Source organism: Haliotis asinina, chromosome 4, assembly GCF_037392515.1.
Source record: "Haliotis asinina isolate JCU_RB_2024 chromosome 4, JCU_Hal_asi_v2, whole genome shotgun sequence".
Taxonomy (NCBI): Eukaryota; Metazoa; Mollusca; class Gastropoda; order Lepetellida; family Haliotidae; genus Haliotis; species Haliotis asinina.
The window spans coordinates 55805946-55833470 of record NC_090283.1 but is presented as its reverse complement, the minus strand read 5'-3'; the positions used below and the strand labels follow the sequence as shown (position 1 = coordinate 55833470).

The 27525-nt window shown below is 44.4% G+C and overlaps 1 protein-coding gene across 2 annotated transcripts in view; it reads right to left on the bottom strand.

Moving 5' to 3' along the window:
* LOC137281698 (echinoidin-like) overlaps positions 1 to 25841 on the bottom strand; it is a 31282-nt gene extending 5441 nt beyond the window's left edge. For both annotated transcript variants that reach the window (XR_010956755.1, XM_067813110.1), the window contains exons 1-4: positions 25708 to 25841; positions 22839 to 23000; positions 22282 to 22389; positions 21478 to 21591 (exon numbers count right to left, since the gene is read on the bottom strand). Coding sequence is in view for 1 of the 2 variants with exons in the window: in XM_067813110.1 (XP_067669211.1) it covers positions 21478 to 21591; positions 22282 to 22389; positions 22839 to 23000; positions 25708 to 25774 (451 nt within the window). In the remaining variant the exon portion in view is untranslated. The remainder of the gene's footprint in view (positions 1 to 21477; positions 21592 to 22281; positions 22390 to 22838; positions 23001 to 25707) is intronic.
* Between the last annotated feature and the right edge of the window lie 1684 nt (positions 25842 to 27525).

The window sequence follows — 27525 nt, the reverse complement described above, 5'->3', positions numbered from 1 at the left end:
GGCTGCATTTACTGGTGTATTTACCAGTAACAGTAATCTCTAACTGAATCACCATTCAGAGGTTCACCACACACGTGACAGTTTTCGCTTTTGTTGTGGGCTTCTTTTTTCTTGATAATTTTTTGTTCGTTTTATAAACACTTTAGAAATTTTCCAGCTGCGACTGGACGTCTATAAAGTTAGTTATGTTAGTTTGACCCAGAACGAATGATCACATACCATAACCTACACGCTTTGTGCTCTTGTATTTTTTGTGTGAAAAATTTATCAGTGGATGAGCGACTGTATCGATTGGTTTAATGATAGCTTTGAAGTCAGCATAGATAATATATGGCACTGGCATTTGATTTTTGTGGTTGATACATTTCAAGATGTTGTTGTTTTCTCTCGGCATATCTATTTGTACAGCTGTCTCCTCTACACCTAGGCAATCAACACGGCACGAATCTAACAGATCGACCCTAGAAAACCTAAGAAGGCACCTTTCACAAAATTGTATCTATTCCCTGTGTTTTGATTGATTATACAACCGTCGGCTAAAATACTTGTTCATGTGTACTGATATTTTCCACCTTGTTGGTCCATAAATATATTGATCATTTTACGACCATCCTTATACAATAAAGGATTTATCATGTGTACTATTACGTTGTTGTCTTTGTGTGCATTGATGGCTAAGTCTGGATTCTGTTGTTCTAGGTTTTGATCTGAGAGATGGAGTGGATTTGTCTATACCTTCCCAGTTAAGCCCATCATCTTCTGGATAACACCAAAGTTTATCGAATGTTTTTCAGTTGGAAATTTAGAGGATCTTATCACTGCCATCATACAATTGTTGCCTCGGCTTTTAGCCATGGCTTGTTTTTTTCTTGACAATACATAGACAGGGGTCAGTACGATCCACCTCTCAATGGTACAGTCGTGCCCAGTTTATCTGAACACTTATGAAAAGGCTTCAGACTTAATCGTTATTGATTACTTATAAACAAATATCACTGCATACATAAAATGTCTCATACCTGTTCATGCAGTTATGCTCGCTTGAAGAAATCAGTCATAGCTTTTTGCACTGATTGTTTAGAAAAGCGAGAGGACTTTTGCTGGTCAGTTCATCACAGTCAACATTCACAAGATCATCGGCCGTAACAGTCACAGTTGCAACTTATGCATAGGATCGTTGTGCATCCTGAAGTTCTGACAAGGCCATGTCTTCTTGTGGGTCCTCATTTGATTGGATAATATCCAAATGACGAAAGCACTTAGCAATTGTCTTTTCGCTCACAGCTGTCCAGGCTTGCTTGATCACCTGGATTAATTGATTATAGTGACCCACAAATTGACATGTTTCAAAATTAACTCAGTGTCACCTTGCTACTCAAATGTACTTAATCTTCTCACGCTTCAAAGACTGCTGACTTCTTTCATGTTACGCCATGTGGGGCCCTCGGTAATTGCATGTGTAAACATACCGGTGCTCAGCCATCCGGATATATAGACAAAAAAAAGCAAGGAAGTTTTGTTTGGAAGGCAAGTTTTCTGGATATATCAGGTTTGGATAAACGGGGCAAGAACTGTATATAGCTTGTTATATCCAGGTAGACCATGTTGATCTTGTCAACAACCCAACCAAACTCCACATTAGTGTAGTGTAGGTTTGCTGTTTTAGTAATTCAATGAGCTCAGATTTCTTCATATGAGAATAAATTCTCATTCCACGTTCACGTGCTTGTTTTGTTAGTTCTTTCACAGCAGGTGTTTTTTTAACTAAACTAAAAGTGCTTTATGGTTCAACTTCTTTATTCTACAAGGTCACAACGTTTCGAGACAGATTCTAGTCTCTTCTTCAGGTGAAGTGAGGGTAAAACTAAAGGGTTGCAGTATATATACACATAACAGTAGACTGATAACAATGGGTAACAAGATATACAGGTTAACAAGATATACAGGTTTCTATTAGTAGTATATACAATGACAGTTCTGGACCACTGTCAAGAAATGTCTCTACAAAGCCTTATTTACTAAATAAGGCTTTGGTTGGGCCCTTAGCTCTTGCTACTATTACCCCTACTACTTAACGTGTGTTGGAGGTAACACTGTGCCGTACGGTACGATCAATAATTCTTCTCTTACAAAACCCCTACCCGGCCCATCCCTCAAGTAGTATAAGTTAGGTTCGTCGGCTTTCATATCCACTTTATCTATGTTGTAAGTTTTGACTGACCATATAGGATCGGTGGCCCGCTTACGGCTATCACCCTCGTGTTCCCCCGGCTGGTATAGATACATTACTCCTACTACTTAACGTGTGTTGGAGGTAACACTGTGCTTATGTCATGTTTATATCGATGAAACAGTTTAACGTGAACCGCCTACGATCTCTTTGGTGTTCATAATAAAGGCTTGCTGGGCTTTTTGTATCCCCTGTTCTATGTACTTTTTTTCTCATCCTCGCTGATAGCAGACTTACGAGACTTGGATCGAATATCTTGTTTCATTCCGTTATATTTTTTGAGTTCAGAGAGGATTGAACGAAACTCCTCTTCTGAGATCTTACTGTCAGAGAGTGCCGTGGAAATTCGCTCACTCACTGTGTTCAGCTTTGCTTCGGCCAGAACCCTGATCTCGTTGTGTTTCAATGCCTTACGATTAAGTCTGCGTGATACTAACTTAAGTGCCAACCCTGCCAACCCTGCCACCCCAGCTGTTATTTCAATACCTAGCACTATAGGTGCGGCCACGATGGTAGCTAACAACCCAACGCCTGCCGCCCCTAGTCCCATACTGGTTGTGATAAGGGTAGTGTCAGCCCCGTCCACGATATTGAAAGCTCTATTGTACTTTTTACATAGTGCTTTCCGTGTGTCACGGTCTTGTTCTAGTTGGCATTTCACATCACATAACTGCCTCAAGCGGAACCCATCTACGGTTTCCAGCGTCTTCGCTACTTCCTCTACGACTGGGTACAGACCCATCCTATAATATATATTTTGAAAGATATTTTAATTGGGTTTCAGTTAAAAATCTATCAATGAATTTGAAGTCTCCAAGTTCTAAACTACTAGTCAGGGCAATAGGTGAGAGGCTAATAGACTTTTCTGTTGTAATAAAAACCCCAAGGAGGCTTATTAAGTGGTTTATAGGACCCGTGGTATCCCGTTGTATAACAATACGACAATATTCGCCTTTGTGTATGCTAAACCAGTGTATTGACACCCCGGGTAAAATTTGGTGTACTATTTGGGGGTCTCCATTGTCTGAATACTCAAAGAAGACTTCTATGATGAGTGTGAAAGGGGGGCCAGATACCGTTGTTCCTAATCTTAGAGATACGCCCCAATTCGGTTAATGTGATATAAGGTGAGGCGAGTGTTAAGTTGATCAGCCATTTGGGCTCTTTTAAATCTGATAACGACATTCGTCTGTACACATTGTCTTTGAATTGCAGGATGTATAATTCATCTTCCTCACCAGGCTGATCGAATCCCTCCGTATCTCCTAAGTCGTTAAGCGTAGTGTTGGGATGATGACTGGTCATTATTATACTATTACGATATAATTTCCAACTGGTTTTCTGATAATAATTCAGGGGTGAACTTCATACCCATGAAGTGTATGTTGTCAGGCAGGAAGATATTGGTTAGTGATATCTTGTTTTCCACGATCACGTTGACCCCCTGCAGACTGGTGTTGGAGCCGACACCCACCCGCACGTAAACGTTGCAAACTTGATACTGGTGTCGTTTCACCCACCCGAGTTTGATCCCCTTCACGATCTCGACATCATTCCCCGATGGTTCCCCTAGGTAGACTTTGATGATCAGTGTTGAGTTTGCCGGTAGATCCTCTAGTATAGTGACCACACCTTCGAATTCAGACACCAACTGCAATTTCACGTTTTGTATGGCTGGTTTACTCGATAGCATGTGGGCTGCTATAGTGTTGACTGGGCTGACGACTACGCTACGTCTCTGAGGTGGGACGTAAGCCACGAGCAGGGTTCCATTGTTCACGACTTTGTTTAGGTGGTTGTCTTTGTTATCCGTGAACACGTAAGGGGAGACGAGTCTAATATTGAGAAACCAGTCGTTATCGGGTAACAACACCCACTTGTCATCTTCGGTGAAGACGAGCATATATGGCTTGTTTCGGGCAACGGTAGTGCTCTCAACATCGTCTAAGTCGAACAGTTTACCCCCGAACGATGGGTATATTATCCAATTATTATTACCGGTGTTGACAAGGGTGTACTTAGTGTTGACTGTTGCTCTTGTGGTATCTACTATATCACTTAGGGTTCCACCGGAGGGGATTTCAACGCGTTTGTAAATGTTGTTTTTCAGTTGCAAGGCGTACGATTTACCATCTACTCCGGGAGCGTCTAAACCGCGCGTGTCTCCGAGGTCGGAGATCCCGATATTGACGCATTTTTTCACTCCGGGCCCGTGTGCGCTGGTCATTTTACATGAAGCGTTAAGCTGAGGTATCCTATATTTACAGGATTATGATTTATATCTAACACCGATATTGTCAGCTCAGGTATGTTGCCCTGGGTTAATCTCTTATACTGCCGTGGTGAAAACGACTCGGTTCTACCGTCGTTGTATTTCTCAGTTTTCACCGGCACTGCTCTCAGTATAGTGGAAGGGTGACCTCCTTGAATGTTGTACGTTGTGCTCACCTGACCGAGATGAATGTACAGCTCTCGGTACGGTACTAGGTCGGGTAACTTCGTGCCTGTGACGGTTGTTGTTGGTTTTATCTCGTCAGGAGACATACGGAGTATCCTCGCTAATGGTCGGCCGAGCCTCAAGGGGTTTCTTCCGTTGTTGATTAACACCACTGTACCGTTTGAGTCGTTCATCTTGAGTTCGGCTCCAAGGGGTTTGAAGACCTCGTCGTTTAGAGAGCACACGCTGTAGTAGCCGTCAGTTATCTGGCTGCGAGTTCCACTGACGAACAGCTTATTGTTGCTGATGTTGATGTTAGTCCATTGCGGTAGGTAGGTGATATCGCAGAGTGCGACTTCGAGTTGACCTGACGTGTTATCGATCGCGTGCGTCAGCTGAACGGCCTCACCGCTCGTTATTCCTGGAAGTGTTATGTACATATTACATATATACTTATTATATAATAGTTTTAAAATGTATTCCCCTGGTGTGTTTTACCCTAAACTGGACGTAGATTTCTCCACCATGAAGATCGTGGTTGCTCCTGGGTTGTATTTCAATGCCAAGTTTATAGATATGCCTGATAAGTATAAGCTTTCGGTGACTAACGTCAAGGCAGTCCACGCTTGGTTCAACAACCCTATGCAGTTCTGGCAGAATCAATTCAACTTTGCCGTGTGGTGCGCTACAACGGGGTGTGGTGTGACATTGACCGACACTCGGCGTGGACCGCTGAGTCAGTCTGTGTTCAAGTTCCACGTGTACTACCAGGTCAGACGTATCCTTAAAGAGATCAGCGCCCCCCTCCCACAGGACAAAGCGTGGGGCGCAACAAACAACCCGTACGATAGACGGGCCTACGAAGGTATTTGCAACGAATTCGAAATAAACCCGAAGACGGATTGGCGTTTGCCGGGGCCGAACCACGGGTTGGGTATTCCTTACAGTGATGGGTTCGCGGCAAAAGCATTTAACCAATATATACTATCACACTTTATGAAACGAAAAATGTTTAGTTCGGATAGTTTTTTCCATATAATACAGGATCTTGTTCATAAACCTGCCAAATATGGGCCACAACCAGTGAAAGATGCTAGTGATGATTTAGTGAGACGAGGTATACTTAAGCAGGGCTATGCTTTGTCAAGTAATGAATGGAGGGATGATCGTATGGACTTTAAAGGTGGTGTTGCTTTCAAAATCCAGAAAATGGAGCAGTCAACCGCAGACGGGTGGAAAATGTTCATGCTGGACACGTCGAAAGGGTTTACTCATGCCGGGGTAGTCAGGTTGAACGACTCGATTCGAACGTACGTGTGGGCGCTGTTGGGCGCGCAGTCGCAAACGCGTTCCAACATCATCGGTAAGGGAACTGCTTACGACGCTCAGAAACAGTTCGTTGTCAACGTTGAGGATGCTATCAATTCTCCAGTTGATCTCCCGCGGGCTATCGAACGCTACCAAAACGTGTTAGAATACGCCAGGTCGAAAGTCGACTACGTGTTCGCCGTGGGGGTGTACATGGCTCCGAATGATATGCAACTGAGAGTAAAAAAAGTGGTGGGTTATAACAACAAAATAGTCATAGCCACGGCGGATCAAAAGTTGGGTATCAACCCCGATATTAACACCCCCTATATCCCACACATCCCACCACGTGAAACGGGTATAGTTGCGCCGCCCCCGGAGCCTAAAGTTCAACCAACACCACAGGAGGTGGCCCCCCATATTCAGGCCTCCTATCAGCAGCATATTGATAATAAAACGGCCCTGGTGGTTGGTGGGGTAACTTTGGGACTTATTTGGTTAAAGATTTCTTAGCCGCTACGTACACCAGACCCACCACGGCGACGATGGCTGCCCACATGTTTTGACTGAGCCACATGGCAGTTTTAGCCAGAGCGCCCAACAACCACGAGACGATGCTACCCAGGATGCCGGGAAGGGCTTCGGCGGCTTTACCAGCCAGTTTAGCTAGGCCTTCCCCGAGTTTTTTTATCCAGTCTTTAACACCACCACCTGTGGGAGTTCCGCTGCCGCCAGGTGTGGGGGTTCCTCCCACCAGTGACACCACCAGGGTTGATATGATGAAACCCAATGCAGTCAGAATGCTGGCGATGGTGATCCCTTGCTCCCGGAACAATATCCGAATCCTGTCTGCTAACGTGGTGTCTCGGTGGAGGACTTGATTGATGGTTTCCCGTATACGGTTGACCTGGGATCGAAGCTTTTCTTTGAAGGAGGATGCTGTCTCCAGCCAGACCTTCTTTTCCTCTTCCAAATCACGTATTCGTTTCTCGATGGGGGCTTTCCGAGCCTCGTCCTCAGTTTCACCGAGTTTTTTCCTTTCATAAGCGATGTGGTCGTCTATCTCACTCATTTTGGCCGTGCTTTTCCAGAGATGACCACGAATGGTTTGCATTAACAGGTCCAACCCCCGCAGTTCCCGAAAGGTACTTTTGAGCCCCGGGAAGGGCTCGTTCTCGTAGTCGGCCAACACCTTTTTAATATCATAAGTCATGTTTTGATCCGATGGGGCGTCCCTGATGCCTTCCAGACTTTGAACTAACTCCGGAGGAATCTTAGGTCGCGCGCCACCGTAATCTCTGAAGCCTAGTTTATCGCGGATAAAGTCAATCCCATATCGATTTTTCAGTGTTGATAAGGCAAGCGGTTCTCTCTGGCTTTTTGTCATGAGATCAGTATCCGGGTGAGACTTCAAACGCAGCGCGCCATCGATGATGGTAAAATCGGAATAGTACCTTCCCGGCGCCTTGATGTTGTCTTTCTTTTCAACTTTGTTGTAATAATCGTCGACTGCGCCCTTAATGAGTTCGGCCCTTTGCTTCGATAATGAGGTCTCAACTTCGTCGACAGCCGGATTGCTGAATGAGGTCTCCTGGTCATCATCGAATGCCTGGGCACTATCGCCCGACATCTCCGTCATATCTATGTCTTCATCCATTAGTATTAAAAATATATTTCTTTTATATAACAATGTACGGTAGAAAATTAGATCCTTTCAGAAGATTGAGAGAGCCATTAGGAGCCAGAGCCGTGCGCCAGTCGGTTACTATCACCAACAATCCCAGCAAGATAGACCAGAATCAAACTCTGCTGGTTAGATTTCCAAACCTTGGTGAGAATGACCTCATTGTACCAGGCACTGTTCGACTGGCGTTCAATATCACGTTGACCTCCGACAACGACAAACGCGAGCTAGTGCGGAACGTGGGTCGAGCTATCATCAAGAAAACGACAGTCAAGATCAGCGGTAACGAGGTGCTGAGTATCGACGACAGCGACGTGTTTCACTGCTACAGGGATCTCTGGAAAAGCGAGGGAGAACGAGTCAATGATGTGTACCAGGGTATCAGCAAATCAACCCGGGCGCGCATAGGGTATGTCTTCACGCAAGAACAGCAAGACAAGCTATCGGACGGTGAAAAGGCCATCGCTCGAGCATACGGGAATCGATTCTGCGTGCCGCTCGACTTCGAGTTGCTCACGGGACACGCGCCGTTTTACCAGGCCGCGCTGGGTGATAGGCTCGAATACGAGCTCACGTTTAACGACTATAGCAAAGTAGTGCGTACGCCGAACGGTGATGAGGCCAGTTATGCCATAGACAACATCTCTCTGGAGTTCGACATGGTCACTAGCCCGGAGCTGGCCAGGCAGGTTCGAAGCCAGTACTCTGGGAAGATGGCTATCCTGTACGATCGCGTACTGAGGCATAGATCAGTCGTGCGAGATAAGAGCGACACTGTGTGGAATATCAACCTGAACGTGCCGGCGCGATCAATGAAAGGTATCCTGGTCATCCCCGTGGAGGATTACGAGCCATTCTGGAGGGACAGCGAGAAGCTTTTCAACCCCGAGATTGAAAAGGTGGAAGTGACCATCGAGGGCGTGCCCAACCAGCTGTTCAGTCATGGTATGAGACCACACCAGCAGTGGGATGAGATAAAAAAGCTACCAGTGGGGGACTACATAACAAAGGACCTGGACCTCGGCTCCGTGCAGATCGGTGAATACCTGACCACCAAGTACGCCCTATGGTTGGACATGCGATCCACGGATGATGATAAACTGCACGGTAGCGGGCGCCGTATAGATAACGGCAGCGAAGGGATAACCATCCAGATTACCAAGAAGGCTCAACCCGCTGGTAAGTTGAAATTATATCTGTACGTTATTATGGACGCGCAACTTAATATAGACAATGGGAGATTCGTGCAAGCCATCTACTAGTGGGGGAGACCCCCACACCCCCCAGGGGTACCCACAACTACCCACTGACCCACACTGCGCCATAGTGTGCGGGCAGACTGGATGTGGGAAGACCGTTTTCGTGTTGGATATGTTGGAGAGTTACTACAAGGATGTGTTCGATAACATCGTTATCATGTGCCCTACTCTGAGCATGAATAAAACGTACGCGCGACCTTGGGTGATGACGGACCCGGACGTACACAAAATCGACCCTGGAACACGCCTGCAGGACTGGTTGAAAGCTCTTCACGAGAAATTTAAAGGGGAACCGACGCTGTTCATACTGGACGACTGCAGCGCTAATCGCGAGATAACAAAAAAGAGAGACATGCTATCGTACCTGGCCTTCTCCGGCCGGCCTGCAAATCACAGCGTCTGGGTGCTAACACAGAAGTTCAACTCGGTGTTGAAAGACCTCAGGGAGCAGACGCGATGGGTGGCCTTATTTCACTGCAAGGACAGGGATTCGTTCGAGGAGTGTTTGAGAGAGAACGATGTGATGAGCAAATTAGAACGGGAACGGGTGAAGAAACAGCTTGCTGAAACTAAACACGCTAAGCTCGTTCTAAAAACCGACCAACCAGTAGCATATATAGTATGCTAAGCAAAGCTAAGCAAAGCTAAGCTAAAGCTAAGCTAAAGCTAAGCAAATGCTAAGCATAGCTATGATATTTGAAGTGTTTGTCGTGTGCAACTTAACCTTCATTTCTCTGTGTTTTGTCTGTATCGGGTATTATATAGTTAAAACTAAATCTTACTTGTTATATTATAAGATGGAGTGTGAGGAATTGCTCGAACAGTTGGGGGTCTCCCCCACGCCGCCGGCAGGCCCCACTGGGGGTGTGGGGGATTCCCCCAAGCGAGAGAAACTGGTGGCGTTGGCTGTTGGCGGCAAAGCCAAACATTACTTTGGAGACTACACTCCGGATAAAATTCACAAAATGTCAGCCGAAGAAATCGATAAGCTGTACGCTAGATACGAGTCCCGGCTCGGAGCAGAAATGACAAAGACAATAGGATCGGCTATGACCCAGATATACACCGGTATTGTATCACACTTCCTTCCCATTCCACCAGAGCGCCGACTTTACCTGTGGGAAGACCTCGAGAAAGACCCTTTTATCGAACACGCCGTGAGCTCTATCAGCTGCGGGCTGTACCACAAATATGGTATGTTGTTGGCTCCAGTGACGGCGGCGATTATCACAGCAAAACATTGTCAATTTGAGAGAAAGAATAATAATAATAGTATAGATGGATGCTGCTCCCGAGGTGACGGAAGTGACACAGGAACCAGTGAGGGAAACCCCTCCCGAGGTGATACCCCCCACAGTGAGGGAAGTGACCCCTTCACAAACAGAAACCAGACAGAAGAATCCTAAGAGAGTAGCTGCCGGTAAAAAACGGTGGTGTAACCAACATAAAGTGACCAACCCCCGACTGTTGTTGGCTGTAGGTGTAACTGCTGCCTTGGCTATCTCGTGGTTATACGTGGGGGTACCCTCCCACAGTGAGCCCCCACCCAACAGTGAGCCCCCCACCCCCACGGTAGACCCGCATATCATGTTATAATTTTAATATTTTATATCATATACATAATGTCTGAGGGGAAAACGTTCGTCAACGACGCATACCACGCCACAGTGGTCGCCAGTCTAGCCGTAGGGTACGCTCGGTTGACTAAAATGGTGCTTAAACAACCAACTATCAAGCTAGATTTCAACCTGCAGGATATGGGTATGCTCATAATGAACCTTGGTATGGCGATGGCCACAAAAGACATCCTAGTAAAACAAGGGTCGGTGGGGCGTTAGTGAATGCCCTGGCATTTTCCGGGAGTAATTTCCTCTTCTCGAAACTACGAGATGGGGCTGAAATACAGGAAGAAAGAAAGCGACACGATCTCGCTATTGAGAACTTACAAAAGGCACAGGCCGAGTACGCTAAAAAACGCCTCCAGAGGATCGATTTCATTAACGAACAACTCAAGCATGAAAACCATGCCGTTCAAACATTCAACGATGTCGATGAAGCAATGAAAGAATACTACCTACTAACTGGTAAACAATTGGAACCGCTCAATAAACCCACACTCGCTCAGTACTACACACCATCCAAGGGACAAATGAATCGTGAACTGGGCTTCATAGTGTTGGGTATAGCAGCTACTGCGTTGGTTGCGAAGCAATTAAATTAAAATACCTATATAAGTAAACATGAGACCCGCTCCATACTGATGCAAATACATACTTATGGGGAAGACCGAGGCCTGTGGTAGGAAATGCAGGAATCAGGGGTTCTGTTGTTTCCATATGGGAAGTCCTAACTACACGTGTTCTGTGTGTGGTATCGGGGTTAAAGGACACTACTGTCTATGTAAAGCTCACGGAGCGAACGTAGTCAGACATCAACTCATCTATGAGAATAAAAAAGGCTACATAAAAGAACATAGGCGACTGCTCAAGATAGACTCCAGTGCGTGAAAGGGTTACCTCCCTTTACTGTGAACCAATTAGACATTGGTTCTCTTAGGTGTAAACACAATGACTACTGTACGCGAGCTGAAGAGGGTCGCAAAACAGAGAGGTGTGATCGGGTATTCTCGAATGCGGAAGTCAGCATTGTTGAGATTACTAGGTTTAGAAGCCCCTCCTTCAGTAAAACAATTAAAAGCTCAAGCAAAACAGCTTGGATACATGGGTTATTCAAACCTGGGGAGAGCCGGGTTAACAGCATTGTTATCACATGCCCCCGTAGCACGTCCCACTGTAAAACAACTGAAAGCCGAGGCACACGATTTGGGTTTAGGTGGGTATTCCCGTATGAGAAAACCACAGCTTGTAGAATTATTACGACAGAATAGAGCTATTGACCTGCAGTTCGTGCGCACTGAGCGCGCTGTAGGCAACTATTTGAGAGGTTGGCGCATGCACGTTGATAGAAACATAGACATTACAGATATCAAGCCTCTGATAGCTGATAAGGTCAACCAGGAACTAAATAACTTAGGAAGTATCAAGTTTCAGATCACAGTGAAAATGTCGCTCGATAAGCAGGTTGGGAGTACCACTGAATATGTTCAGCCTTACTTCCGAGGTCAACAAGAGGTCGCCACACATACAGAGACCATTGACGCATCAATCGATACCAGTTTTCAGCAGATACGAGAATACCTAGAACGCTACACACACTTGGGGTCCGGGTGGGCTGTAGATAAAATCGATAATGTCTATCTAGACATAGCTAACTACGTGCCGTTCAGAGGCGGGTCATACCTAGCCTTGCCTCCCTACTATAGGAACAAACATGCCATAGTAAACGTTAAGAATAGAGGAAACGATTGCCTGAGGTTAGCTATCAGGTCAGCCTTATTTCCAGCTGGCACTCATTCAGATAGGCTTTCTAGCTATCCCCAAGACGATAGGCTCAACTGGGATGGTATAGATGAACCCACCCCCATATCCCAGATCACTAAAGTAGAAAAACAGAATAATCTGGCTATAAATGTCTTTGGGCACGAAGGTAACAAAACAATAGTACACAGGGTCAGCCCGGTGAAGGATCGTCAAGTTATCAATATATTCATGATCCAACAAGGTGAAAAGTATCACTACACGTGGATAAAACATCTCAGCCGGTTGTTGCACGACCAGTCGAAACACGATGGGGAAAAACACTTTTGTGTGCGATGCCTACACGGTTTCAGTCGAGCTGATTTATTAGAATCCCACCGGGATGATTGTCAAGGTGTGGGGCAGACGGCCATACGAGTCGACATGCCTAAGGAAGATAACAAAATCCTAAAATTCAGTAACCACAAGAACCAAATGTCTGTGCCTTATATCATATACGCCGACTTCGAAGCCTTAGTTGTGGGTGGGGATTCCCCCAGTGGTACCTTTACCCACAAGACACAAGAGCATAGAGCCTGTTCGTTTGGATACATTGTCGTCCGTTATGACGGGGAAACGAAAGCTCCGGTAGTGTATAGGGGCCCTGACGCGGCTGAAAGGTTTCTAAAGTGTTTGCAGGAGGAAGAAAAAATTATTAGGAATACATTGTATAGAATCGCTCCCATGCGTCTGACCCAAGACGACAAGCTAGCTCACGCTAGTAGCACTAACTGTCACGTGTGTGACTCACCACTTAACGGTGATTCGGTGAGAGATCACTGCCACATAACTGGTAAGTATAGAGGCGCCGCTCACAGCGCGTGCAACCTCAAGCTTAAAATCAACCCTAAGACAATAAACATCCCCGTTGTCTTTCACAACTTGAGAGGGTACGACTCACACTTGATCATGCAGGCCATCGCGAAAATCGATGGTAATATAACGTGCATCCCCAACAACATGGAGAGATACATCTCCTTCAGCTTAAACGGACTTAGGTTCATTGACTCGTTTCAGTTCCTCCTGTCGTCACTCGACAGTCTGGTCAAGGCCAACAATACCTTCCCTATCACCGATCGATACACAGACGCCGAGACTAGACCCCTACTTATGAGGAAGGGTGTGTACCCCTATGAGTACATGGATAGTTGGGCCAAGTTCACCGAGACCAGACTACCCCCTATTGACTGTTTTTATAGCAAGCTGAATGAGGCGTCCGTCTCACGAGATGATTACTCGCACGCGACTAACGTATGGAATAAACTGGGTTGTAAGAACCTGGGTGATTATCACGACCTGTACTTGAGGACAGATGTACTGCTGTTAGCCGACGTGTTTGAGACGTTTAGGCGGACGTGTTTCAAGCAGTATAAACTCGACCCCGCATGGTATTACACCAGCCCAGGTCTGTCGTGGGACGCCTTGCTTAAAAAGACCGGAGTTAATTTGGAATTGCTCACAGATTACGACATGCACCTATTCATTGAGAAAGGCTTGCGAGGTGGGATTTCTATGGCATCCAAACGATACGCGAAAGCAAATAATCAATACGTGAAAGGTTACGATCCTAACAAGCCAACCAATCACATTCTCTACCTCGACGCAAACAACCTGTACGGCTGGGCCATGAGCCAGTATCTACCTACAGGGGGATTCGAATGGGTACCCCACGTTGATGTTATGGGGGTTGCACCAGATTCGAACAAAGGGTATATCCTCGAGGTTGACTTAGAGTATACCAAGGAATTACACACATCACATAACAGCTACCCCCTGGCCCCCGAACGTATGAGGGTTAACCCAGACTGGATGTCTGAGTACCAACATAACTTGTTAGGTGGGCGTGTGACAGACGTTGAAAAACTCGTGCCTAACTTAATGAATAAGACCAAGTACATCGTTCACTATCGCAACCTACAGCTGTACCTGTCGTTGGGTATGAGGCTGACCAAAATACACAGGGTGCTCATGTACGACCAGAGCCCATGGATGGAGCCCTACATCAGAATGAACACAGACCTACGAAAAAAAGCCACCAGTGATTTTGAGAAAAATCTCTACAAACTCATGAACAACTCGGTGTTTGGTAAGACTATGGAGAACCTGAGGAAACGCGTGACCGTGAAGCTGGTTCGGTCGAGTGAGGAAGACAAGCTCAGGAGATTGATAGCCAGTCCGGCATTCAACCGTAGTAAGATATTCACAGACAACCTGGTTGCCCTACACATGAAGAAAAGTCACATAAAATTCAACCGGCCTGTTTACGTGGGGATGAGCATCCTCGATTTATCCAAACACCTGATGTACGACTTTTACTACAACGAGCTAAAGAAACAGTACGGTGACAGGTGTGAAGTGCTGTACACTGACACGGATTCCCTGCTGATGGAGATTCGAACCGAGGACGTGTACGAGGGCATGAAAAAACACCTCGATTTATACGACACCAGCGACTACCCTAAGACCCATGCCATACACAGTACGGTAAATAAAAAGGTCCTAGGTAAGATGAAGGACGAGTGTGCTGGCACGCCCATAGCCGAGTACATAGGTTTGAGACCTAAGATGTACTCCATACTGAAAGCCGACAATAGTGAGATCCGGAAGGCTAAGGGGGTTAAGAAGTATGTGCTGAAACAACACATCAAACACGCCAGATTCAAGGAAGCCCTGTTCAAGACCCGTACCTTTAGACATAAAATGAACACACTTAGAAGTGATGGACATAAGATATACGGACTGACTATAAACAAGACATCCCTGTCGCCTATGGACACGAAACGTTGGATAGCTATTGATGGGATAAACACATACGCGTATGGACATGAAAAAATATGAGGCTATTTACTACAGCCCGCGTGGGTACTGGAAAGGAGCTAGCGCAGTAGATAAGCTAGCTAAAATAGCGCGAGTACCCCCGGAGGAAGCCAAAGCGTGGCTTGAAAAACAAGCCCTGTGGCAGATCTATTTGCCGGCACCACGCTACGTGCCTAGAAGGAGGTTCGGTATTAACATACCTAATAGCGTTCACCAGGCAGACCTACTGTTCCTACCCCACGACAAGAGGTACAAGTATGCCTTAACCGTAGTGGACGTAGCCAGTCGTTACAAGGAAGCCGAACCCTTGACCACGAAAGATTCGGCCCAGGTAGCCAGAGGATTCGAACGCATATACAAACGCAGTCCGCTGACGTGGCCAACAGAGCTGCAAGTTGACCCCGGACGGGAGTTCATGGGTGCCGTGTCACAACTGCTAGCCAAACACGATACAAAGGTCAGGCGTGGCACGGCCGGAGCCCATCGCAGCCAAGCCATAGTTGAGAGATTTAATAGGACTTTGGCTGAGCGCTTGTTCGGCTATCAGTATGCTAGGGAGATGGCCACCCCTGGAAAACGATCGACTGAATGGGTCACGAGGTTACCCAAGGTGGTGTCGGCAATCAACCATGAAGTCACCCGTCTCACCGGTAAGAAACCGGCAGACGCTATCAAACTAAAATCAATAGTTGCAGAGTCGGCCGCTCCATTGCATGGGAAGGAGAAACAGATACCAGATAGGGTCCTAGTGAGGTATCTATACCAGCCGGGGGAACACGAGGGTGATAACCGTAAGCGGGCCACCGATCCTATATGGTCAGTCAAAACTTACAACATAGATAAAGTGGATATGAAAGCCGACGAACCTAACTTGTACTACTTGAGGGATGGGCCTGGTAGGGGGTTTGTAAGAGAAGAATTATTGATCGTACCGTACGGCACAGTGTTACCTCCAACACACGTTAAGTAGTAGGGGTAATAGTAGCAAGAGCTAAGGGCCCAACCAAAGCCTTATTTAGTAAATAAGGCTTTGTAGAGACATTTCTTGAAAGTGGTCCAGAACTGTCATTGTATATACTACTCTATTAATTGATGTACAGGCTTCAATTGATAGATGTACAGGCTTCTAATTATGTACAGGCTTCAACTGATTGGTGTGCAGGCTTGTGTTGATTAGGTTAACGAGTTACAGGTAAAGATGTTTGGATAAAGATTAGTCACTGAGGATAAGGTGGTCCCATGCATTGGGTAAGTAAACACCTCCGTCTCTGCTGATTGAGGGATTGTTCCGCTTGATTGCAATGGCTTCTAGAATATGTCTCGAAACGTTGTGACCTTGTAGAATAAAGAAGTTGAACCATAAAGCACTTTTAGTTTGATTCCTCCAACTTCTACATGCCTTTGAAACAGGTGTTTTTTGATGCTTTAAACGTAATAAATCTAGTAATTCATGTTTCCTAATACGAGAATAACCTCAAAGTCCAGGATATATATAGGATATACTCGTGCACTGAGCACATGTGAGCTGGTCAACAGGAGAGCAATTGGTAGTGATGCAGACTCTCAGGTACACCGTTGTACACCTGTGTATTTGTGAATTTGTTTCCACCATTACCTCTGATCCCCTTGCAACTTTCGAACAGCGAGGGACATATGACCCTTGCACATTTCGTGAAGCAAGGGATCGAGTGGGGCACTCTAATGGTGAGAGAAAGCCACCAATGCACTCTTCCTCAAGAGAATTGCACAGATATCTTTCTAATTCTTCTGAGGAAGACTTCGTCTGTTATGGCCCATTTTACTATTTTTTTTAAAGAAACATTCCTCTTTCATCTTTTTTACAGGAGAGATGAAAAGTAGTCATGTTATGGGTTTACAAATTAACAGGAATGAGGAATAGGATACTTATTGATTCCACGCCTTACATGGGGTGGTCCCGTAATCCCAGTGTTTATACTACTAATCCAGTTCACTCTGCTTGTTCAGGGAGTGCCTTCCAGGGTCTATGAGATCCCTTGGAAAGACTGATAAGCATTCTAGTTTGTTATTCACGAAATGATTGAATATGTTGAATCAAGACAAATTTGTTCTTGATCAATGTGCTTGAAGTAAGGGAGTGACATACAGCTACAATTTGCATGGTATGACTTTTGAAGTTTGCTACATGGAGAGGAAACCACACCTCTAAACCTGAATATGAAATAAATGTTTACAGAAACATACTTTCAAGAATTTCAACCAAAAACAGTTCTAATAGGATTAGGGAATAACAAAAACAAAGTGACCAATACATACTCTACCTGTTGAGCAAGCAGTAAGCAAGAATGTTTTTTATATTATTTCATGACCTTGCCACTGCTGTATTTCAATAATGTACATCAAGGCTCCAGTCTAAATATTGGGCCAATGAGAAGGACTTTATCCAAAACCCCTTTTGTCCATACTACCACTGCTCGCAAAATGTGGTTAAATTTGGCCAAATTGTTTTCGATCTATGAACTTCAAAGTGAGCATGAGGTCGGTCAGGGAAAAGGTTCAGCTAATAGAAGTATTATCACACGGTAGGTGATTGCATTGAGTCGTGAGGTTCGATCATCAACTCCGTTCAGACGAATGCTCTAGGTGCCCATCTTTCAAGTAGTACAAATTGGGTTTGCAGTCTTTGATTCTGACAAGGTCTATGTTGTAAGGTTTTATCGCGATGTACAGCCACTGGTGACAAATCGGTGGATTTCATTTTGATTGCTTCTATGGGTCTCTTGCCCACGAGTCTGATGACATTGTTGTTGATGGTATCCACCACTCGCAGCAAGTGTGTGACCCATTCTGTGTTTCTGTTTTTAGGATCGACTAAATCCCACGAGTACAGACGTGAGAACAGGCATTCAAACCAGGTGCAATTGAATCTCTCAATGGTGGCTTTGCAATGAGCTTCCACCACCCCTCGTCCCACCTTGAAATTGTGCTTGGCCAGCAGCTGCGACACAGGTCCCATGAAGTCCGGAACTGAACTGTAACATGTCAGGCCAGGTCAAGCGACTGCATTTGTAGATGCATTCCAAGGATTGCATCAATTCAGCATCGAGACATCAAATTTTCTTCTTGTGATGTACTGAGGGGATGGCTGGTAGACTTGCCAGATGGTTTACTTTGTGAGCCAGGCTTTGGCTTTCTCATCCAAGACTCATACAGCTTTGGCAAGCTTCGTGATGGTGTCTGTGCCTTTCCAGTACCCACATAGACTGTAATATTTTTTTCCATTGATGTATGTATGCATGTGTGTGCATGTGCGTTCAACTAACTATTCGCTGTATGCGTAAGTGGTCACTCATTTAGTGTCCATGGGAGACAGTGAGGCCTTTTTGATCATCAGTCGGAGTGTCCTGTGTCCGCGGCTTCTCAGCATGTTTGTTCAGTGCTTGTACATTTTGTTCTTGAACAGGGCTTCTTTGACTCTTCTTGATGTGCTTTTTCACCACATGTTTTTTCACACCTTTTGCCTTGCTGATTTCGTTGGTGTCCGCTATCTTGATGGAATACATCTTGGTTCTCAAGTCAACATATTCGGCAAGCAGCATGCCAGCACACTTGTTCTTCATTTTGTCAAGCATTTTTTGTTGTTGATGGTGTCGTGCAACAGGTGGTCTTTGGGATAGTTGCTGGTGTTATAAAGATGTATGCTTTTTTCATGTCCTCATACATGTCCTTGGTTCAAATTTCCATCAGAGGAAATTCCATGTGTCCAATTCAACCCGTGTCCATGTCCACTTCGCACCCATTGCCATACTGGTTATTTTTCTTTTGTAAAAATAATACATCAGGTGTTTGGAAAACTCGAAGACACGCATCCCCTCGTAAATGGGCCAGATGAATTTAATGTGGGTATTGTTCATGTGCAGCATTGCCAAGTCATCACTGAATATCTTGCTCCAGGTGAACGCCGGAATGGCAATGAGTTTTCTGGGTTTTCTTTCCTCAGTGGATCTCGCAAGCTTTATGTTGATGTGTTTTCTAAACTTCTCCATGATCTTGCCAAACACCAAGTTGTTCCTGAGCTTGTGCAGGTTTTTCACAAAATCACTGGTGGCCATTCGGATGTAATTCTCTATCCACGGACTTTGATCAAAGTCAGAGGTTTCCCAGCAAGGTTCGTTGGTAGTCAGACATCCAGTCCACTGACAATCGTGTGGGAGCCAGGGGATAGCTTTTGTGCAAGTCATGCTATGATGCTGGATATTCCAAGTCCATTTCAAACAAATAGCCTTTGTTGGGTTTGGGGAGATACAGGCCCATGGCCCAGGCATACAGGTTGTTTGCGTCAAGGTAGAGGAGGTGTTTAGTAATTTTGGCGGGATCATAACCTTTCAATTACATGTTGTTGGCTTTGACGTAGTGTTTTTAGGCTATAGAAATCCCACCTCGCAAACCTTCCTAAAAAAAACAAGTGCATGTCATCATCCATCAGCAGTTCCAGCTCCAATGGGGTTGTCCCATGACAGACAGTGAGACGGAGAGAAGAGACGGATTCCAGACCCTACTGTGTTGTGCACGTTTTTCTGAATATTTCTAACACGTCAGCCAACAGCAGCACATTATGGTAGTCGCCCAGTGTCTTGCAGCCCAGCTTGTTCCACACGTTGATCACGTGTGAGTAATCAGCCGGGATGACAGACGAGTCAGTCAAGGTGTTGCGAAAGCATTCAATGGGAGGCAATCGTGCCTGGATCAACTGTCTATGTATTCATAAGGGTCGACATCCTCCTGCAAAAGCAGAGGTGATGCAGAAGTCATCTGGCTTTCAAGAGACCATCAAGACATTAGGAACTGAACAGTGTCTATTAATTTTAGATGGTCAAAAGAAAACAATATGTATTTATCCTTGATGTTGGTGATTGTGATGCATGTTATGTCGCCACTGACCTTCAAGATGACCTGCATGATAACGTGAGAATTGTAACTGGGAAGGTTGTGAAACTCGACAGGGATTTTGAGGGTGTAGGGATCAATTTTGAGCTTCAGGTTCCAGACGCCTCTGCACTTGCCGGTGATGTGAAAGTGATCTCTCACAACATCACCATTTAGAGGTTCATCACACACGTTGCAATACTCAGCTTTCTTATGAGTTCACTCGGGTCATGAGCATGGGGATGACAGTATGCAGAATTTTCCTGATGGCTTTCACTTTGTGTTGCATACACTTGAGAAATGTTTGGCTGTATCAGGCAGAGTCAACGTTTTTGACAAGGCCTTCAGGCACAAACATCTGATGCTTGTGTCTTGCGAATTTCGAAATGATGTTGTCGTCTGGCATATTGATTCAGACGACAGTCTGTCCAACCCTTTGGCAATCCTCCCAGTGTGATTCCAGCAGGTCGGCTAATATGAAGATATGCAGGCACCATTCGCAAAAGTGTTTCTTCCTATTGTATTTCAATTGGTCATACAAAGGTCTGCTGAAATATTTGATCCACACATAGTCATACTTGTTGCCTTGCTGAATCACGAGTAAACTGCGTCATCTTGAGTCATTCACCATTCATCAGAGAGCTGATTCTTCACACGATTGTTGCATTCCCTTCCCTCATGTCCGAACATGTTGATGGCAATGTTGTCATTGTGTTTTTCGATTTTGGTGAGCTGGGAGATAGGAGCGTGTTCGTCTATGCAGTCCAAGTTGAGGTCGCCATCTTTGGGATAGCTGAAAAGTCTGTCCAAATGTGAGTTGGCTGGAAACAGCGTAGATCGAATTTCCACCCTCATCCAATCAGTGCCTTTGTTTTTGATGTTTTAACCAAATTTTGTTTACAACTCCGTAGTGGTATGGACAATAGGGGTTTTGGATAAGGTCCTTCATTTATTTATAAGGTCCTCAGTTTAAAAAATGGGCCCTTGAGAAGGACCTGGTCCAATATACCTATTGTCTCCACTACTAACGTTGATCACGGAGAGTCATGGATGGGTGACCGTTTTCGGCAGTTTCACTCCTAGAGGATTCTAAGACTTCTGTTCTTGCCTACAACGAGGGACACGTGGCACATGTGGTCTCACCTTAGGCAAGTAGGTTTGCTACATATTGCCTCTCTTCGCCTAGCAGAAAGTGCTAAGATTGTTCTGTACAAGTGGGCCCTGGGCCCCATTCTTCAAAGCAACTGTTGACTGCCACAGCGCTACAATAAGCTTTGGGGAACAGAGCTCTGGTATGCACGAGTATGTAACAATTTCGGTCTGTTATTGGTCCTAACACTAATGACCACTATATACGTAAAGTTACTAATGAAGAAGAGATTCATGTATCAACAATAATAATTAATCACAAACCAAGATACCTTTCTTCACACAAATATATCGGTAGAAACGGGAACAATAAAAGTCATTCCATGCGCCAAATGCCAAAAAGTTGGTCCCAACACAGTCCTCATTACCTAAATCGTCAGGTTGATCTGAAAGGACATCATCACTCATAAAGAACCTGAAAACAATACATCATGTACACAAAACTTCACACACAAGAAAAGTTCATGTGGTGAAGATACATTGATTCGTCAAAAGGGGGCATTCATGGGCGTAACTGCTAAGTCACAGTATGAACGTAAACAAATATTCTCTTAAGATGACTATGCCTTGCAAAGAATAATTAGGCACTAGTATCTGAGAGCTTCTCTCTGTACACTTGTCTGTGTGGTGTGAAAGCAAAATCATTTTCTTGATTGCATGTTCCAAAAGTGTTCAGAGTTATGTCCCTTATTTGTTACAGAATGTGATAGTTCATGATCATGATTATTAGTCATTACCGTATTAGATGTCACTCATGTGAGAATAATGTCTGTATCGCTACATACTATGGACAATGACTATACCTTAGAAAGGTTATACAGACACTTGTATCTCAGAGTTTCCCCCAGTACACTTACTTGTGTGGTGTAAAAGCTAACTGATTTCATTGCCTGAAGGTTCCATGAATGTGGAACTCAGTGGTCTGACTCGCTTTAACCATGCCCCTTGAGTCAGGAAATGATATTTCAAACATTTTCGTCATGATCTTCCCCTTGTCATTACTGTGTTAGAGGGCTCAGCTGTCACACAAAAGAGATCAGTTTCTGTATTGCTACAACCTTACGACACAATGGTACCTGATCCCCAGTTGGAAAAGTCAAGTGCAGACCCGTCCGTCCAGCGAAAAGAACCTTCTTCTGTAAGATCATTATATCCGATCCAGATGTACATAGACGAATTGAAACCTGTAACACAACGGCACATACACTGATCAAATCAGATTTCAATAATTACTCCTGAGTGTACACTATGTGCAATAAGTGTTATTTGTCTGTTTCTTTAAATGATTTTCCAAAAAATTATTGAGGTCCTAACTTTAAGTCCGGGCACAGCATGGTATGAATTTTCAAATCGACTCTGAAAGCTTGCCAGATGCAGGCCTCAAGTTATCTCAATCCTTGGCAGCAGAATAGCAGTCCGTTTTGTCAGAGCAGAGGAAGTAGTAGTGAAGTAGTGGTTTCCAGAGAATTAGGTAAACGTTATCATGACATGGATAAAGCTATATCTTTGCAAAGTCCATCAATGTCATAATCGTAAAATGGACACGTTAAATGATTCCGATATATAAGTTAGAGGAGAGATAGTAAGTACAAATGATACATTCAGGTAATAGTAGTTAGTTAAGGTATCTTACTTGAGATATATGTATTTTCCGATTCGCTATGAATGCTTGCCAGATGTGCGCCTCTTTGTTGACAATCGTTGTTAGCGGAATGCCAGTTCGTTTCAAAAGAACTGAAGAAGTAGCAGTTTGTTCCATTGCTCGTCCAGCCTGATGGGCAAGCTGAAGATGATGCTGCAGTTACAGAGAGAAAAGACCAAATGTAAATAGCATCTGGGAAATACAGCGACCGTCAGAAGAAAATGGCCACTGTTTCCACACCCATACGAGAGTGGCCAGCAGATATATGGGTGATTATCGTGGGCAAGGGTCTTCGCCGGCAAGATACGTTGACACGGAATTAATCATTAACCCGATCCACAAAACGTCGTTTTGTTTTGTTTGTTTCAAACATATTTTATTCACGCAGAAAAAGCTTAGGAACAGGTTCTCCAACTCCACCTCTCTGCCTTCATGTACATTACTAGTTAAAGTATATATATCCTTTTTAACTGATAGTTAGCATCCACCTGACGAAGAGGCAAGGAATAGCCCAGAAACGTTGTGAAAACAATAAAGAAGAAGTTGACATCCATAACAATTTGTCGTATATTCTCCAACTTAGAATACCCTCTCCCTGGTATGTACATAGATAGTATAGATTCCTGCAACTAGAACTGACAGGTGTGGACAAGTAGGTAGTAGAAGTAAAAAAGAGATAGAGCCATACAGAATAATATAGAAATGCTATACAAATCGTTTTGTCTCACTGATGAATGATTGCACTAGCTTGAATACAACTGAAAACCCTGCCGAAACACCTGCTGATGAACAAATGAGCTTAACAGATAATGTGAAGTTAAAGGTCACATGCAACGTAAAACACAACTTTGCCGATTCTGGTACCTTTCGGTATGCACTTACCGAAACAAATCATCAAAAATGCCAATCAACCTATAAAGCTGAAAACACGCGATGAAAAAAAGCGAAACGTATGCGCAGTGAATAGGTCTTGTAGTGTATATGATTTTGTTTGACAACAGTATATGAATCCATACTGACACGACGCATCAAGTACACAAGTGACTCGCTATACTTCTAAAATGCCCATCAAACAGATCATCTTTCTGTACACAAAATGAACCCTCAGCATATCAGCAAATGAAGCAGCCAATCTGAAGCCGTCGTTACACCTGAGTGCACATCCATCCGCTATGACTGGTTTCGGTCTCCCGAGGGCTTCGTTTCGGGGGGGAAGTAAGCCCAAGTACAAAATATTGCGCTTCTGAATCGCGATTGTACGCTTATAATTTTGTTTATTTGGTTTTTTTAAAGCAGCAATGTATATTATATGTCATGAATAAGCGATAAATGTGTTTTAATTATGTTTGATTTTTTCGTTACATGTGACCTTTAACTCTCTGTTCTTTGTACAATGAACATTCAAACAGAGAGTGATACGAATCCTTAATAAAACTACCACATGTGCAAATGGGATCAGTTTCCAGCCCATCTCTGTACAAATCAGAGTTCAAACAACTAACAGAATATCGCAACTTGGTATGAATAATCTTTAATTGTCTTTTACCAGTGAACAAAACACAAAAAGGAGTAACCTGCCTGTAAAGTTACGACATGTCTTAACTCCAGAGTTTCTCATTAGCTTACGAATATCGTAGCACTACAGAATTTGGTGGTCTGCTTCGCTGGAAACACAATGAGCATCGATCTGCATGGATGGGATACGATGTTATGTCTCAACCAAGTCAGTAAGTCTGATGACCACCCGATCCCGTCAGTCGCCTCTTCCGACAGGTATGGGTTACTAAGGGTGGTCATGACGAACTTTTACCCCCATTTTGTGTCCTCCTACAAGCGAAGTTCACTGCATATTGCCCAACCGGAAAAGGTAACAATGTGCGTGTATTCGGAAGTCCACACGACTCAGGAATACAGCACGAGATATCAGTCCTCCTGACAACCTAGCCTCGTACGCTTCCTTAACACACAGAGAGCCATACAGCAACCTTTTGATCACGCAAAAACGATTAGAATAACTCAAACGAAGTGGCGATGACATCCTATACAGATATCACTATCCAGCGCAACTGTGCACCCTTCAATGTCCATGCCTCCAAGAGGCAACAGAGTGATCATGCTGGGCATGTAGTGAGAGAACTCATAATTGTAAATGCAGTTTTCTTTGATTTCGGATTTTAAGCTGTGGACTGAAGAACCAGTCACCCGATTTTTAATGTCTTGGCTGTTGAAAAGTCCAAGTGAAAAAAAAGGCACGGCACATCACACCCTGTCATATTAACTTTTGAGGGGTTGATCTTTGTTATACAGGCTTATATGTTCTAATCCAGGATTTGCAAGGATTATGGTCCTAGGTTTGTTTACTCCCTACTATTTGCCTTGCCTGCTGTAAAGTGGTAAACACCTGTATCACATTGTACCAGACAAAATTCAAATAGGGGCGGTGGAGTCGTCAAGTGGTTAAAGCGTTCGCTCGTCACGCCGAAGACCCGGGTTCGATTCCCCACATGGGTACAATATGTGAAGCTCATTTTCTGGTGTCCCCGCAGTGATATAGCTGGAATATTGCTTAAAAAGCGGCGTAAAACTAAACCCATAAAACTATAAAGACGTCTCTACTTCAACATTGTCTTGCTTGAGATAGCTCATTTCAGGGATTTAAATATAGTGAGTGAGTGGGTTTAGTTTTACGCCGCTTTTTAAGCAATATTCCAGCTATATCACTGCGGGGACACCAGAAAATGAGCTTCACACACACACACACACACACACACACACACACACACACACACACACACACACACATATATATATATATATATATATATATATATGAATGTGTTAAAGTGTACACAAAACTCACCTTCAGATATCAGGAAAACGCCTATCACAATCCTGAATATTACAGGGATACATTTCAATGTGTCCATCTTTAACCGCGTATGGTTCCCTGCGAAGTACCCACACACCACTTAGCCACCTAAACTTCATGCATGCTCTGCGTGTCTATTTTCACACGGTGTTGTGTAACGTGCAAGCAGTAAAGAATGACACAACCTTGCAGTGACAGTCTTTGTCCTGGCGATGATTTTCTTCCTGGTCCTGGGTACTACGATTCAGTGATTCTGCACTACATGGCAAAGAATGCAACTTTATACTGGCAAGCACCAGCCAACTGCTGATATTGCTGCTTGTAAAGATACGAAATATGACTCTCAGTATGAGCAAGGACCCACGACCCACTTGACATGTGGACACTCAATCAATAGATGGTTCAGTGGGGCGTCTAGGCCATGTGCTCTTAAGAGCTTATTTAGGCTTAATTTCTGTTCCCACCCCCCAGCCACCCCATGGGTGGTGTAACCGGAGCCATCCTTGGATGTGCCCCTAATTTCGTCCTTGGTTTAATTCCGGACCCAGCACTAAGTAAAATCCATGGATGTTTCGCCTGTTAAGTCAGTGTGACCTGTTCAGCTATGTCCACACATTAGCCCACACATGCATGACAAAGGCAAGGTTTTATGAATAGAAAAGGCGACTCAGTTTGTCGTAAGAGGCGACTAACGGGATCGGGTGGTCAGACTCGCTGACTTGGTTGACGCATGTCATCAGTTCCCAATTGCGCAGATCGATGCTCATGTTGTTGATTACTGGATTGTCTGGTCCAGGCTCAATTATTTACAGACCGCCGCCATATAGCTGTAATATTGCAGAGTGCGGCATAAAACTAAACTCACTCACTCATTTTAAAGGTTTTATGAATAGAGCTTTGTTTACCATGCTACTAGGAATAGACAGGCCCAACCTGAATATTAAGCACTACTCCTTTGTTTAGCTGTTTGGTATAGAAAGTCCAAGTGTTGGTTGGGGGATGGATGGTTGGGATGGAAATCAGGCAGACAGACGGACAGTTTACGAAATAATATTTAATTGGTCTATTGGTGAATGTACTTTATGCTGATGAAGTTCATATGCTCGGATAAATGAATATAGTAGAGCCAAATGCGAGGCTCTAGAAGAACTGTGACCACCTCGCGGCTTTTGGTGGGGACTGTTCCAGGTTGTATGTATATACGACAATGTTTATGATGACGGCGTTATTTAACCCATTTGGAATCGGTATATCTTTTGCAGGGTCATCTCTGAGAAGAACTTCAATAATAAGTATAGAACCTTGCATCATTTTGATCATTCTAGATTTCATAGTTAGTATTGTTTATAATCGCCTGAGTTTATATTCAGGTTCCTGGTTTCTGTTTGATATGGCAATGGTGATAGATACACCGACTCTTTTTTGAATGGAATAGAATCATCCAGTAGAACCCCATTATTTTTCACCATCCTCATCCATAACAAGATAGAGGTAGGTCAGGACCAAATTAATAATCCGGGGAATTGAGATTCGACGATCACTTCTCGACGTTGGTACACATCATTTTGTAAGTGCAATGCATACAAGGCGCTTTGCGTATTGGGTTCATCAAATGCGCACATGTCCTCAAATTTGAGGGCGCGATGGTGGCGCTTTGATTCGGATTTGACACTTGGCCCATGGTTATACGTGCTTATAACAACATTATATGTAACTGATTTTCTGTCAGTCGTTGATTAATGTATTTGAGACCGATCAAGTTGAGATCTTCATGCAAGTGAATAGTCCAGATCTGAGTGGACCCTGTGG